Source organism: Glandiceps talaboti, chromosome 23 (genome assembly GCF_964340395.1).
Source record: "Glandiceps talaboti chromosome 23, keGlaTala1.1, whole genome shotgun sequence".
NCBI classification, from domain to species: domain Eukaryota; kingdom Metazoa; phylum Hemichordata; class Enteropneusta; family Spengelidae; genus Glandiceps; species Glandiceps talaboti.
In genome coordinates, this window is record NC_135571.1 from 9669642 (window position 1) to 9686439 (window position 16798).

At 37.1% G+C, this 16798-nt stretch overlaps 2 protein-coding genes across 2 annotated transcripts in view; both read right to left on the reverse strand.

Moving 5' to 3' along the window:
- Nucleotides 1-1784: 1784 nt before the first annotated feature.
- Nucleotides 1785-13161, reverse strand: LOC144452616 (uncharacterized). The gene is made up of 7 exons (XM_078143739.1): nt 13099-13161; nt 11625-11850; nt 9809-9865; nt 8246-8416; nt 6667-6792; nt 3250-3361; nt 1785-2746 (listed from the first exon to the last, which is right to left on the reverse strand). Exons 2-7 carry the CDS (start codon nt 11844-11846, stop codon nt 2382-2384), a joined length of 1053 nt encoding a protein of 350 aa, XP_077999865.1. The 5' UTR covers nt 11847-11850; nt 13099-13161; the 3' UTR covers nt 1785-2381.
- A 1602-nt stretch (nt 13162-14763) lies between these two features.
- Nucleotides 14764-16798, reverse strand: part of LOC144452660 (uncharacterized) — a 6524-nt gene continuing 4489 nt past the window's right edge. The window contains exons 6-7 of the mRNA XM_078143806.1: nt 16752-16798; nt 14764-16199 (exon numbers count right to left, since the gene is read on the reverse strand). The exon at nt 16752-16798 is cut by the window's right edge and continues 50 nt beyond it. Coding sequence (XP_077999932.1) covers nt 15946-16199; nt 16752-16798 — 301 coding nt within the window. The 3' untranslated portion in view covers nt 14764-15945. The remainder of the gene's footprint in view (nt 16200-16751) is intronic.

The window sequence follows — 16798 nt, forward strand, 5'->3', positions numbered from 1 at the left end:
ACACAATTTGTGAAAAGGGGTGTCAATAACCAGTCCTGGTCTGTCAATTGTACACAATTTGTGAAAAGGGGTGTCAATAACCAGTCCTGGTCTGTCAATTGTACACAATTTGTGAAAAGGGATGTCAATAACCAGTCCTGGTCTGTCAATTGTACATAATTTGTGAAAAGGGATGTCAATAACCAGTCCTGGTCTGTCAATTGTACACAATTTGTGAAAAGGGATGTCAATAACCAGTCCTGGTCTGTCAATTGTACATAATTTGTGAAAAGGGATGTCAATAACCAGGGGTCTGTCAATTGTACACAATTTGTGAAAAGGGATGTCAATAACCAGGGGTCTGTCAATTGTACACAATTTGTGAAAAGGGGTGTCAATAACCAGTCCTGGTCTGTCAATTGTACAGAATTTGTGAAAAGGGATGTCAATAACCAGGGGTCTGTCAATTGTACACAATTTGTGAAAAGGGATGTCAATAACCAGGGTTCTGTCAATTGTACAGAATTTGTGAAAAGGGGTGTCAATAACCAGTCCTGGTCTGTCAATTGTACACAATTTGTGAAAAGGGATGTCAATAACCAGGGGTCTGTCAATTGTACAGAATTTGTGAAAAGGGGTGTCAATAACCAGTCCTGGTCTGTCAATTGTACAGAATTTGTGAAAAGGGGTGTCAATAACCAGTCCTGGTCTGTCAATTGTACACAATTTGTGAAAAGGGGTGTCAATAACCAGTCCTGGTCTGTCAATTGTACAGAATTTGTGAAAAGGGATGTCAATAACCAGTCCTGGTCTGTCAATTGTACACAATTTGTGAAAAGGGATGTCAATAACAGTCCTGGTCTGTCAATTGTACAGAATTTGTGAAAAGGGATGTCAATAACCAGTCCTGGTCTGTCAATTGTACAGAATTTGTGAAAAGGGATGTCAATAACCAGTCCTGGTCTGTCAATTGTACAGAATTTGTGAAAAGGGATGTCAATAACCAGTCCTGGTCTGTCAATTGTACAGAATTTGTGAAAAGGGATGTCAATAACCAGTCCTGGTCTGTCAATTGTACACAATTTGTGAAAAGGGATGTCAATAACCAGTCCTGGTCTGTCAATTGTACAGAATTTGTGAAAAGGGATGTCAATAACCAGTCCTGGTCTGTCAATTGTACACAATTTGTGAAAAGGGATGTCAATAACCAGTCCTGGTCTGTCAATTGTACAGAATTTGTGAAAAGGGATGTCAATAACCAGTCCTGGTCTGTCAATTGTACACAATTTGTGAAAAGGGATGTCAATAACAGTCCTGGTCTGTCAATTGTACAGAATTTGTGAAAAGGGATGTCAGTGACCAGTCCTGGTCTGTCAATTGTACAGAATTTGTGAAAAGGGGTGTCAGTGACCAGTCCTGGTCTGTCAATTGTACAGAATTTGTGAAAAGGGGTGTCAATAACCAGGGGTCTGTCAATTGTACACAATTTGTGAAAAGGGATGTCAATAACCAGTCCTGGTCTGTCAATTGTACACAATTTGTGAAAAGGGATGTCAATAACAGTCCTGGTCTGTCAATTGTACAGAATTTGTGAAAAGGGATGTCAGTGACCAGTCCTGGTCTGTCAATTGTACAGAATTTGTGAAAAGGGGTGTCAGTGACCAGTCCTGGTCTGTCAATTGTACAGAATTTGTGAAAAGGGGTGTCAATAACCAGGGGTCTGTCAATTGTACACAATTTGTGAAAAGGGGTGTCAGTGACCAGTCCTGGTCTGTCAATTGTACAGAATTTGTGAAAAGGGGTGTCAATAACCAGGGGTCTGTCAATTGTACACAATTTGTGAAAAGGGGTGTCAGTGACCAGTCCTGGTCTGTCAATTGTACAGAATTTGTGAAAAGGGGTGTCAATAACCAGGGGTCTGTCAATTGTACAGAATTTGTGAAAAGGGGTGTCAATAACCAGGGGTCTGTCAATTGTACAGAATTTGTGAAAAGGGGTGTCAATAACCAGGGGTCTGTCAATTGTACAGAATTTGTGAAAAGGGGTGTCAATAACCAGTCCTGGTCTGTCAATTGTACAGAATTTGTGAAAAGGGGTGTCAATAACCAGGGGTCTGTCAATTGTACAGAATTTGTGAAAAGGGGTGTCAGTGACCAGTCCTGGTCTGTCAATTGTATAGAATTTGTGAAAAGGGGTGTCAATAACCAGTCCTGGTCTGTCAATTGTACAGAATTTGTGAAAAGGGGTGTCAATAACCAATCCTGGTCTGTCAATTGTACAGAATTTGTGAAAAGGGGTGTCAATAACCAGTCCTGGTCTGTCAATTGTACAGAATTTGTGAAAAGGGGTGTCAATAACCAGTCTGTCAATTGTACCTGAATTGCCTTGAGGGTTGTCCTTATTTAGGAATCTGTCAAAAGGGGTGCCTTTATATGTTGTTGTGGTGCAGTCGCTGGTGGTGGACTAGATTCACCTTTTAAAGCAATACTTGAATAGGTTGGAGGGGATACACCTGATGCAACTTGCCCTCCTGTTGGTTGAGTTGGTGGTTGAGGTTGGGGTTGAGTCGCTGGTTGAAGTTGAGGCTGAGGTTGGGGGACCATTGACTGATAGTGATACATATGAGGCTGTTGCTGCTGTTGTTGTAGTTGTTGTTGTTGTTGTTGTTGTTGTTGTTGTTGTTGTGGTGGTACCATCATCATTTGTTGATTACCATACATTGGTTGGGTGTTTGGATAGTATGCCACAGGTTGCATTTGTTGTCCACCTAAATACACAGAAAGAGAATTTAATATTAATTTAAAAAATTCATTTTTACTAAATTTTGACTATTTTGTATGAAAGGATCACAAAGCTGGCACAAACAGATTTGGCAAAGTAAAGGCTAAAATGTGGTTATAATGACCACTGATTGTATAGCAATGCACAAAGCCCTGAACAAAATTTATCTAAAAGAACTCTCGAGTCTATGATTTTTTAAAACTGGAGTATGACATACTGTTTAAAACAGCGCCCCTAGTGGCCAAACCATGAAATCATTTATCTCCTGATGGCATATCAAGCTTCATTTCCTTGTAAATTGATACAATGCGATTCCTGTATTCCGGTGTTTGCCAGACTGTAATGACATCATCGGTCTGGGAAAGGGAGATTAGACTGCACCCATAACGGCTGATCTGTCAGTCTCAGTGTTCACAAGTACATTCTACAAAACTTGTATTGAGAGAAAGGTTTTTGACCAAATAATTTTGACTGAATGTATTAACTTACCAGTGCCAACTACCTGAGGTCCATAAGGCATTAAAACAACCTGCCCTTGTTGTACACCTCCTGCTGGAACCTGCATTGGAATTCCACCTGGTTGAGAACTAACGTAATACATCTAAGTTTCAAAAATAATAAAAGAAAAATTATCATCATTATGAACATATTTGTATTTCTTACTGAGAGAAATAAATATTTTAATTCAAAAAACTAACCCTTTTTGTGGATATATATAATATTGTATAATATACATTTCTAACCCAAATATCTTGAGGAGACCGAACTCCTTTTCATGAGGTGTCTCCGGGTTCTGTCGAAGAAATAAAGTTCTGTTATGCTGTAAATACAGGTATTATCATTCATGTACTTGTCTTGAAATATTATAAAATGTTAAGTTCAGCAAGCTGTGCCGGAGACCCTGGTTTCGATGAAGAGGAGCTCACATTCCTCAAAATATTCTGGTTAGAACGGTATGATTATATTCTTTATAGACAGAATCTCAGTGTTTACATACATACATACATACATACATACATACACACACACATACATACATACATACATACATACATACATATATCCATACATACATACATACATACATATACAAACATACACACACATACATGCATACATACATACATGCATACATACATACATACATACATACATACATACACATACATACATACATACATACATACATACATACATACACACACATACACACACACACACACACACACACACACACACACACACACACACACACAAATACACATATGATCTACGTTAAAATCATAAGTACCCAAGGTTTCTCAACCAATGAGCTTCCTTTCCCATAAGCTCCCAATATCCCCATAACCACGTCAATTCTCCATGGTCTGTGACCTCACACGAAACTTAATTTGTACCCCATAGATACATACAAAAATATGTCACATAATTAACTAATGTCAACATTTCCTTCATTGTCACACTATAATTATGTTCTCCTTTTGACAATGTAATTACTGACATATGTAATCACTCTTTCAGCTCTATCTTGAATTCGAGAGAGCAAAGCCCAATGCCAGTCACTAGCATTGAGCATTTGTATCCAAGGTGAATTTACCACATTCTGATCTTGGGTATTCAGCTAAAACTGCTGCATTCATAACCCTCTCATGTATTCTCTCCAGTGTGCCCTCTAGTGGTAGCCAAATTTTGTTGTTGTGAGTCAAAATGAGAAAAACTGTGAGTCACCACATAGTAAGAGATAGGGAATACCAAATTTTGGTGCATCACTGGAAATAGTGTGCATCAGTGGCATGTCAAATTGGCTTAGAGGGCATACTGATTCTCTCACACATTCACCATGCACCTCATGCCCTCTAATCCTAAGCCACTCTCTCTCACTTATTCCATCACTTCACAAACTAACAGCCTCGGTCATATACTCTCTCTTATTCACTTATTAATTAATTTCTGCTAAAACTTAAACTATAATTAGTTGTGAAATATCTCGAGGAAAAATATAGTTCCCGAGATAAAGGACAAAAAATAGCGCCAATGGTGTTGTAGCACAGACAGACAGACAGACAGACAGACAGACAGACAGTTTAATTACCATGCCTATATAGCATGACTGAACTTTATCAGTTCAGTTGTGCTAAAAAGGCAAACAAATGAACACACACACACACACTCACTCAGTCACTCACTTTTTTTTCTTCAAAAGTATCTTCAAAATACTACATAAATGAAAAAATAAATGTCTTGGTTGCAACCAGGCACACACAGATCACAATCCTTATATTAACAAAGAAATAATCCCACTGCTGCCACCAATTGTAGAGAAATCATCCTGCACAATCTTTCTGTGGATAGATCAGACAATTTCTGGAATTTTTTTAATATTACCGTGCACAAGTTTTGCAGACTATGATTTGATAAACTGTGGGTAAGTCGGGGAATTGAACCCTTAATGTGATCTGTGGAGATGGCTTGCTGTAATAAATTCCTGGACACATAGAAATATAATTAAACATAAAACGTTTATTAACTACAATGTATATAAATGAAAAGATTTAAAACATTAAACAATATCTATGCCTACAAAATAACTACTTATCTGACTCTGCTGTTAACGTGAATGAATTAAGTCAGTGTCTGAACGCAGATGAACACACAGTGAAGCAATTGGTAGTCACATAACAACTGGTACAGCTGGCTTGAACTGGCAATCCCACTGACCATAGAATTGTCTTCAGATGCACAGTACTGCGACCACTGTGTCTTATTCGCACACTTGAACCTGGGCTCTGCTCCCGACTCGATGTCAGACTGTAAACTCTACTGGCTTTGCTGGCTGACTCCTCGCTGACTTCCCTCAGCACTAACTCCAGCTCTAGTTTACTCTACCATGGCTACTTGACCAGCTCCACTATAGAACTGACTTTTTCAACAGTTTATATCACAAAACATGTGCTCATACAGTATGTCAGTTAGACTGTCAACAGTCTTCTTGACTTTTTGTGTAATTTGTCTTGAATATACTATTGTCACTGACAATAGAATTCAACATAACATGGTGTGTGTTGGACGTTCCATGAAGTCAAGACAACTGTTCTAACCCACCGGACTTTCATTTCTATGAATATTCTTGAGCGCCCTCGTTTATAGAATGTCTAACTCAGATGGCTTGTTAACCACTAGGTAGAGTCTTGCTGCTAGACGTTCAGGCTTTCTTCCGATACGATAAGCGAACGAAGTTCCCAGTGAGGGCTTGCTTAGATGTTCCATCCTCGATAGCGATGTTCAGTTGTGTGTCGCATTGTATCGGAAGAACATCCGAGGTCTAGCAGCTAGACTAACCACTAGGGGGCGTTTGAGGAGATACTAGTACAGACGCTAGATTATATTTTACGTGTTCGAATCCTCAGTGAGTAGCGTGCATTCTGTATGTGCATTGTGCAGCCTGACTATTAGATTGTATATTATAGGTTATTTATTCGCACACAACTAGTATTTAAATAAAACATATTTCAGAAGGTTTTTTAGGAATATGACAAAATGTAATTGCATCTGAATACAAACTATATCTCAATCATTGAAGCCATTGGCTAAAAGTTAATCAAAGCCATGTCTGACCTAGATAACAATTGTTAATGATTCCGTATACAAAATATGGCAGTTGTATATATAAAATATGGCAGTTGTATGCCATGACTATCATATCCCTGGGATAGTCCATGACCCCACTCAACTTGTCCATTTCGACTAGTTGACGATAAGTCCCCACAGAAAGTTGGTGAAGGGCATGAGTTTTACACATACAAATATGTATGCACACACGTACACACACACACACACACACACACACACACACACACACACACACACACACACACACACACACACATACATATAATTTTTACTTACAATGCCTGGTGTACGTGACCGCTTGCAACATAATGCAGCACAAGAAAATGAAGAACTGAGGATGGTCATTACTGCAACAACAATACTCAGAAATAACAGCACCCCATCAATAGCTTTGCGGTGTTGCTGTAATTAAAGGAAAAATTCATATAAATACACATTGTTGTAGATGAAGTAATGTTAGTCTAGTTCCTAACGAACACATTCCAATTTTACACCACGTTTATCTTCATTCATTACGTCCAGTCAATCCCATTACTGTAGGCATTAAATGTAGTTAAGCCCCATGCTGGGCAAAGGGTCATCCATCACAAATTGATAGTTGAGACTTAGTGCACAAGCTGAGTTTATACATAATTTTCGCTGCATCAAAAAGTATTCACATCTTTCTACCTACTGAAGCATATTACTTAACCACCACTTAACCACCACTGAACTCAAACCTGGTGTTAAGATAGCACTATAAAACGATCCGATGGTGTAATTTATCAAACGTATAAATATCCTAAATCCTTGTTATGTACTCAACGTTACTAACACTACCAGAAGACAATTGTAATGTCCTAGAAGGCATACATCGACATTAACAATATACTAGAATAGTTTAATTGAGCTTCTATTGTAAGTGTTGTCACTGAGTAAAAATTTAATAAACTAAGCTTGTGCCACTCTAATTTATGAGACAAACTTAATTGCTACATGTTATGTTATGTTATGTTATTGTTTATTAAGGTGTCTAAATAAATAAATAAATAAATATCACATATGTCTTAATTTTAAATAAAGGTTTTTCTACCATTAAAGGCCTTGTGTAAAAAGTTTGCGGTATCAATCGGAAATTTTATCATTAAATGTTGTAGTTTATTGTATATGTTCATATGACTGAAGTTTGGCATTAAAGTTATTATTTTATACATATTTGATTTTATATTACAAATAACTTGTAATAAAACAAAATGAGATGTAATTTAATGTCATATGTAAGAACAAAGCCTTTATATCTTTGCTCCTACATACATTCAATCAATCAATCAATCAATAAATCAATCAGTCAAAAGAATTTGTATAGCACCAAAATCCAATACAATATACCATTTTTTCTTGCTGAAAAGGAACAACAGTAGATCGTTGCAAAAAATTAGTTGGAATGCAAAAATCTGAGCTATAGCTATCATACATGACATGCTTCTTAATTGGCAAATTACTATTATGCCAAACTATATGAAATTTCAAGCTTGCATAAAACATGTTGCCTAATTATGAAAATCATTAATTATGCAAAGCACATATTAAAACTGATAGTTACGTCAATAAGATTTACCGAACATATGCACTTTGTAATGGATCGATGTATGTACCAAATTATATGGAATTTGAAGTGTACATAGCTTAAATACTGAAAAATCATTAATTATGCAAATTATGCATTACTCATACAGACAGCTAAACAGAGAGACAGACTGACAGATAGATAACCAGATGGACACAAATATCATGGTATGACTGTAAATATATCCTACTAAACGTACAGTTACATTTACAAAGTGTTCAAAACAAATGGGCATGATCATAAACTCACAATTCTTCTCTCACATGCTTGGTTGTAAGAATGAGTTCTATAGTCATAGCAATCATATCCATAATCATAGTTATACCAATCTTCGCCAGAGAGGGCAATGGATTCTATGGTCAATAAAACAATTCCAGCAAATACAGCTGACACCACAGACAATACCAGAAATGTAATCAGCTGTAGAAAGAATGCAGTAAACACATCTCGATAACTGTTATTACAATTATTACATATATACCAGAGATTAGGCAAAAAAAAGAAAGAATTGTTGCTGGTCAGCACACACATCACTTGAATACCCTCGTGTCGGTCTTTTTTTTGCGTTTGTCCTGCCCATGCAATCTGTAGATCCTGGGGAAAGCACACAAATTACCCTCCTTATTTCAATGAAGACAACTGCCGAGCGAATCATAAACAAGCAAATTACATCTGTCCCACATACACACTTGCTTTAAAGTACTTAACAAAAAGATCAGTAACTGCCATAAATACATGTAGAGACAGGTTTGTTGAGAATTTAAAAAAAATGTCATCGCACCACATTAGACAAAATGTCCTGACCAGAAACAATTCAATTTTTATTTGCCTTACTTCCACTGGTGTGCACCACTTGCACTGGTATATTTCAAATAAAGTTTTAAATATTGCCATCATAACTACTGTTTCCACTCACTGTTTCTTCCTATTTCATACCATTATCACTTTCTTATCAGAGTTTACCAAGTTTGCATTAAATAGATTGCTAATCTTGGAACACACAGGAAATTTGCCCAATTAGCGCAGTGAGCAGTGAGTGTAAACATCTACTGATCTGACTTAAATGGACTAATTATTCATCCTATTCCCTGTGTATGGGCGATTTGCACCCGTGCTTGCAGTGTAGGGTCTATGAGTTTTCTACATTGTAGTTTTTCTACATTCAATCAGGTTTTCTGCTGCACTTCACTCCCATACGGGTGCACAGAATACTACAAACACTCACACAAATACCCTGAGTATGCCACACTTGCACTCACATGTATCATGTCATGCGGAATTTCAAGTCTTTCCCCTTCACAGTCCTCTGGCGTCAAACATGCCTAGCCACACAATACTTTCGGGCTCTATGTGAGTAATCATCCCCAACTGTTTGAGTCATTACTCAAGGAGTTCCCACAAATTTGCACTCATTTTGTGAGCGAGACTCGACAGGCTCCCCATTGGATCTCAGTGGGATTCAAACTCATAACCTCCAGTTTGACTACTATATAACCACTATGCCATGTGGAGCCATTATTTTTCTAAAATATTTCTTATGCAGGTATAACTATATATTCTAAAAGAAATATTCTACATTCAATCAGGAAATGCTTTGACATAATTCAAGTTATAGCGATATTGTCTTTGGTTGGAAAATGAAAAAAATATCATGGAATGATATATATCACAACACACACACACACACACACACACACACACACACACACACACACACACACACACAGACACAAATACATACACCACACACACACACACACACAAACAAACAAACACACGTAAAAAACATGTTCTGCTGTAAATTATACTTACATATCCAGTCGATGTCTTTCTTCTAGTCAACACACCTATGATTCCAGTAACAATGAACTATGAGAAAACGAAAGCAGAATTTGAAACAAAAATTATATGTTTTGACCCAGACTGTGGAAAGTGTAAATATTAGTTTACATGTTGGAAACGCCTCGGTAAAACCAAACTATGGATAACCCGAGTTCATCAACAGGCAAGTCGGGTTGTTGACAATCTCAATGTCAACTGTCATAGGATTATAAAAGTTGTAACAGCTGATAACGTCCCTTGACTCAAACGATTCACTCCTTGAAAGTAGCCTTGCACTCGTAACTACAGTTTTTTTTGTTCCATAGTTAGTTAAATAATTTTTTGAAAAATTAAGCACAGAGATACTTAAATAGCAAATTCCCATATCTGATGTCCATATACCACATGTAACATCGTCAATGTACGGTGCACAATGTATCCTAATGTTATGATCGATCGGATTGTGACCTTTCACCCAAGCCAAATCGTGACCTTTCACCCAAGCTAGTTGTGCCTCACGGAGGAGTAACATACTCACTAGTACTTGCACACATTTGGTCAACAGCATTTCAGTCTTGACCTAGTACCTGTACCAGCAACGACTCAGGCTTATCAGATGTAATTACAAAAAGCAAACACTTAGTTATGGTAATGAGCTGATGAGGATTGATAAGAAAGTGCAAGAATTGCACTTGGCTGGTAAAGGCGATGTTCCCCTCATGATAAATGCACCCGAGAGTTCCAGTCATTTATAATTATCACCCCTGGCATGGATCAATTAATAATGGCACAACAGCCTTTTAAGATACTTCTTCAACTCATGGATTCTTTGTATGTTACTAGTCACTAATCTTGTCTTGACTGTCACCAAGTTGAAAGTCATACATCGTGAATGTGTACATTGCTGTCAGCAAGTTGAAATTCATATACGTGTACATTGCTGTCAGCAAGTTGAAATTCATATACTAGTACATTGTGAATGCGTACATTGCTGTCGATCACCAAGTTGAAATCCATATACATTGTGAATGTGTAAATTGCTGTCAGTCACCAAATTGCATGTATGCTGTATTGCACTCTGTGAAACCAATGAAATGAATGCAATGCAGTCCACAGACTACCAATTCTCATCATAGTGTTACCATAATTTTCAGTTGATCATGCAATGATTTAGAAGAGTTACAGACATGAAGGTATTTTAATAGCACATAATTCCAATAGCAGGCAATAGGGGTCCTGTATTTTTAGTTCAGGAATATATGACTACTGCCATCCTAGGGACCTACTGTGGAAAATGGTAGTCTGCTGCAGTGCTTTTGTTACGGAGTGGTATGCAGGTAAAACCTACCTGAGTCCACCAGTCATTTTAACAGGGTTCCCAAATAGTGTTTTGTTACAGATGTTAACTCGATCAGTAAAGTCTATCTGAGTTTCCCAGTCATTTTACCAACATTTCCTACCAGTGTTTTTATTAATGGGTGGTAAGCAGGTAAAACCTACCTGAGCCATTTCAAACGGTTTCCAAAGAGTTTTTTGTTACAGATGTTAACTCAGTAAAGTCTATCAGAGTTTCCCAGTCATTTTACTAGGGTTCCCTACCAAAATTATACTACAATGCCGGTATTGCCATTGGCTACTACGCCACTTTTATCACATATTCCCCTTTAGTAACCAGGGTTCCCAAACCTTGGTAAACACACTGCACAGACACTATCATTGCCATTACCAAAATATACAGTTAAATTTGAGCCTCACAAACTTAAGAACACCCATATCTAAAAAAAAAAAAAAAATACACAAAACTTACCAACACTCCACACCACAGTGGAGCTCCACTTTGATATAAATGGCATTTTAATGCTATTGTCACAGCTCCAAAGATTATCACTACGAAACCCAGGACAAGATGCACTATACTTAATCCAAATATAGCTTTTAGAGCATATTTTGATGTTCCTGACTGGTTGTTCTGTTGCTGTTGCAGTTGGGGTTGTGTCACCATTGGAGCCATATGTTGCTGGGGCTGCATTTTGCTAGAAAATGAATTTAAAAACAACAACACAACTTCAGTTTCATTTTACATGTATCGGTTATCAGTGGCTGAGTGTTTAAACCACCTGCCTGTAGACCTGGCTTCATATCTCTTTTAAATAGCTGCAATTTATAACGTTTGCTGTGATTTGAGGGGTTTTCTGCTCTTTTTGTGCTTTTTGTTGTTCCGATATTAACTTGAAGCAAACACTACAATTCCTATAATGTAAACCCAAATAGACGGAAGCTATTCAGATCTGAATTGCAAAGTTTGGTGAATTTTTCTGTTAAATTATGCCGTACCTGCCAAAAAACCAGACATTTCCTAACTCCAACATTAATTATGGAACCTTCAAAACCCAAGAAATGTTCAGAGGTACCCCAATGCCATCAAAATCAGCAAAAGTAGCAACACATGCAGCATTTTGAAATGGGTCGTATACTGACATGTCACTCAAGTTTTCAGTGTGATCTCGACTATTTGCTTTTACATATGGAATTGTAGCATTTACTTCAAAGCAGACCAACAAAAAGCAGAAAAACAGCAGGAAAACCCTCAAAATCAAACACTACAATTATTGCAGTTATCTTTACACTGTTAACAGCTGGGGTTCACTTATTTCATATTTGTATGAACAACGTTTAGCCATATAAGTTATAACCCCTCCACCGTTGGTGGAGAGTTTATGGTTTAGTTCACGATTTGTCATTGAGCTAGAATATATAGAGATATCTTGAGATTCGACACCACGGATAGCCTCTAGACTAGTTATTTGTTTACTGCATTGGGGTGTGGACTGCATTATTATACCTTAGGTTAGGTTCTGAAGCTCGACAGACAGTCCAGACGCTTTGTTTACTTATGTCTGAGCACAACACATCGAGGGCGATTTAATATACACAGGACTACATTTGGGTATGTTAATTAACCTACGACGGAAACGTTTGCTTTGTCTGCCATGCGATAAATGACGAGTATTTCTGTACAACTTATCACCTATACATCCACCATTCCGTGCCTATACTGATTTCATTTAAATATGAATGTGTACTTGTAACGAGTTGTCACGATTCATCGTCACAGTAGCATACGTAATCCTGGTGCCAAGCTTACAACTTACAAGTACTGTGATGTAGATACACGAAAGACTCACCAAACAGTGGTTGATATAAATGGTATTTAAACACCGGGGTACATTTGACAGAGATTGTAAGCTGAATTGGAATGAAGGAGAACACAAAATTCTTACCTGTTTTAAGAATTAATCTCACCGTCAAAAGAAAGTGTTGTTGTGACGGCTACTGATAATGACGTCACGGGTTAGAGGTCAAATGTACCTCGATCCAGACAATCCAAAACTAGAAAACGGTTTTCGTTTATTTTCTGTGAATAATTTAACATTATTGCATTTTACACTACCAAATTGTGTATATAATGTTCATATTAACATATTTGCAATGAAATTAAGTCAAAGCCACGCCTGTAAACCGCCTGTACCTTTGGCTAGTCAGATCATAAAATTTCGCCCTCATTAGGCCAATATCCAAAAACTTTCACTTTCGTTGGATTACCCATAGACCCTCCACCAACGGTGCCGGTGGAGGGTCTATGGATTACCTCGATGGCGACACGCGATTATAACATTTGCATATTAAAAATGAGTGTCTTTTTTTTTTTTTTTAAACACTACAACTTTATTTCTGCAAGTGAGTCTGATAAAAAATACACACCATGGCTTCATGTCAAATTAAAATCTTACAATTACATCGTTGTGGTGTTTTCGAAATTACATTGTAACACGTTTTAAACTTTAATAACGACAGTGTCAAAATTTGTCACAAATTTATGGCATTAATATCACAGGTATTTTCATGGAGCTAATGTTATGCTGTCCAGGAATGAAAGTCCGAATGTTTGCTGATGAATCAGTATGCGTGCATGTGTTATTTGGTGCTATAATCTCTCAGAGGAAAAGACGGTAGGTAAACTGTGAATGAGATTCATACCGGTACTGTAAGGATTTATACCTTGGCAATTATAAGGTGTGACATGTTTTAGATAAAGGAACTGAATAGAAGAAAGGACATAGTGTCTTTATTCAGTCAAATAAATATAATAAAGAGAGTGAATATTCAGTCTAGGAAATGACTAGTCAGAGAAAGAAACAATAGGTAAAAAAATCGATGTTATGGATATATTAGACCAAATTAATAATCAAATCACCACTAGCGCTAGCTGCCCTCTGTACTATGGTCTGTATTGGAACATTATAGCCTGGCGCTGGCGTTTGTCTTTACAGAAATTCCACAAGATGGCGAACAACAAAATATAAATTCGGTAAGCTTATTTATTTTAATAGCACCAGGAGAAAAAAAACACACTTCAGGCCTGGGGTGATCTAGTGGAGCTGCTAGACCTCGGGTGCTCTTCCGATAAAATACGACAGGTGACCGAAGGTCGCTTTCGAGGGTTCGGGCGTTCCGCCTTCAATGCGAACTTTGTTCGCTTATCTTATCGGAAGAAAACCCGAACGTCTAGCAGCAAGATAAGGGGTGATCAGACTTCGATTTAAAGTGGTCTTTAATACGTATTCTCTCTATGTTAATGATCTACTTTGACACGTGTTGTGAAACAGCCAATTACATTAAGGTAAAACAATTTGAATGATTAAAGAAGATTTTATTCACCATAAATTATACATTCAATATATATACAACATGTTTATCTTCATAACATTAAAGGGGTACAGTCTGAAATTGAATGATTCTTGGTGATTACATTTGTTTCATATTTCAATATCCGTACATCATTCCTTGGAGGAATTATACTGACCAAGATCATTCCAACTGCTAAAATATACTGATTTATGTCAGAGTCGACCCCCCCCCCCCCGTATTCAGGTATAACAAAGTGACAAGTGGCTGGGTGAAATCATGACAACACGTTCATTTTATATAGGCTTTATATCCTAAAAAAGCCACTGTAATACGGACTGTACCACTGTAATATTGTAGAATAGAAAACTTTATCGAAGTCCAAAAATGTTATTGCAGATTTCAGAAATAAAAAGGTCGGTATGTAAAATAAACCCAAGTTGCAAAATATAGGTATACATATAAAAGACGTCATTTTTACCCAAACATAGTTAGTGTCCACGTTACTCCCTATATATCTATGTGTCTATTTATATATTTATCAAGCTATAACACACACTAATATAGTGAACGATTTCATGTGAATTTTAAAACCATTTCTATAAATACAGAGATCCGAATATTTTTCTTCACTTGAAAATTGTTGTAAACGTCATCACATTTAAAATGTCAAAAAGTGACAATCAAAATATTTTTTTTTTAGATTTTTTTTTTTTAAATTTTGGTGGGCAGCCGTTTGTTAGTCTTCGTTATCCAGATCCGTCATTGTGGAACCTTCGGCAAGGAGTGAGCCCCAGCGGTGATCGTGGGTAACTGAGACGAGCGCTTCGGGAATGTAGTGTGTTTATATAACATTATTTGGCATTGCAGTTCAAAATGTTATGTATAAATTTTAACTTTATCAAACTAAGCATATTAAATTTCTAAAATTCGTTGCTTTTCATGATAACTAAATACAATTGTTGTTCGATTTGATAGATAATACAAGTGAGAATAGCGGTGCCAATGCTGTGTGGATATAACCTGGCTGTAATTATACGATAGTGTAAACATTGGAAGTGCCCCAAAATGTACACTGTAAGATCACGTGTTCCATTGCTAGTGTTCAGCTATTTCGTATAAATCTACGTACATTCTGACACTAATTAAGTCCAGCACTACCTGACGAGTATGGTATGCAATTAACGTCAAAATGACTACATTGTCATTTGAAACTACTGTCATTTGAGACTACGAAATGCTTTTTGTCAATGATACATTTGACTACTACATACCATTCGAGATTGTGGCCTGCCATTTGCCAATGAGACAAATAACAGGTCGCAGTCTCAAATTGCATGTAGTAATTTTGGCATTGATTTGTCACCATAGGCAAGAGACTACAATCGCTCTGTACTCTTTTTGATTTTGCTCATAATAGCCAATATGTGTAATGTCCAAAACTATACCGTATCAAATTGTTCGTTCATAGCAATCTGATCTCGGTAACTCCTTTGAGGCGTATTACGTGCTTGTTGCTGTGCCTGATGCTGTCTTTGCTGTTCTTGCATTCGTCTTCGTTGTTGTTGCAGCTGTTGTTGTTGCTGTTTTTGTTTCATAGTCAATGGTGAATTGACATAAGGGGATTGTGAATGATAGTAATGTACAGGGTCGTAGTATGGATGCTGTGTTGGCTGTACAGGTTGGCCAAATGATTCTGGGAAATTAAAAAAAAATACATTTGTCATCAATATATTTGTCTATGTTCTCTTTTACTGTTATATTGACTCTATGACGGTTATCAGGTTCTACTATAAGTACCACGCCGCCGCAGCAATCAAACAGTACTAGTCGTCTTATCGACAAATAATTCTTTTGGTAAGATTTTTGTCCAGACAGACGTTTTATTTCAGGTTTTATGTATTTTTTGTCGTGAGCTACCTTTAATGGTGATTTTAACTCTTCCGGAATTATAAAGTAATAATTGTATTTTGTGTCAAACCAGACGATAAAATGTAGCAAATTAAATGTAATATGGTCATTACGATTTGTGTCGAGCCAGACGATAAAATGTAGCAGACGATAAAATGTAGCAATGTTATCAAGACTTTGGTCAAGCCAGACGATAAAATGTAGCAATGCTTCTAAGAGTTTTGTGGAGCCAGACGATAAAATATAGCAATGCTAGCAAGACTCTTGTCTAGCTAGATAACAATCTATTTCAGGTAATGAACTGGTTTCTATTGTAAACAAAATTAAAGTAGTTTACCATGTCCAAAGTTGACTTGTTGTACACCGGCTGGTAACATGACGACC

What these genes read in the sequence shown, in the direction of transcription:
- LOC144452616 (XM_078143739.1), bottom strand. Translation starts at nt 11,846, where the DNA reads ATGCAGCCCCAGCAACATATGGCTCCAATGGTGACACAACCCCAACTG. An exon ending in GGTCACGTACACCAGGCATT is followed by an intron (nt 3,362 to 6,666) that starts GTAAGTAAAAAT and finishes TTTGAAACTTAG; the next exon opens with ATGTATTACGTTAGTTCTCA. An exon ending in ACCTCAGGTAGTTGGCACTG is followed by an intron (nt 2,747 to 3,249) that starts GTAAGTTAATAC and finishes CTGTGTATTTAG; the next exon opens with GTGGACAACAAATGCAACCT.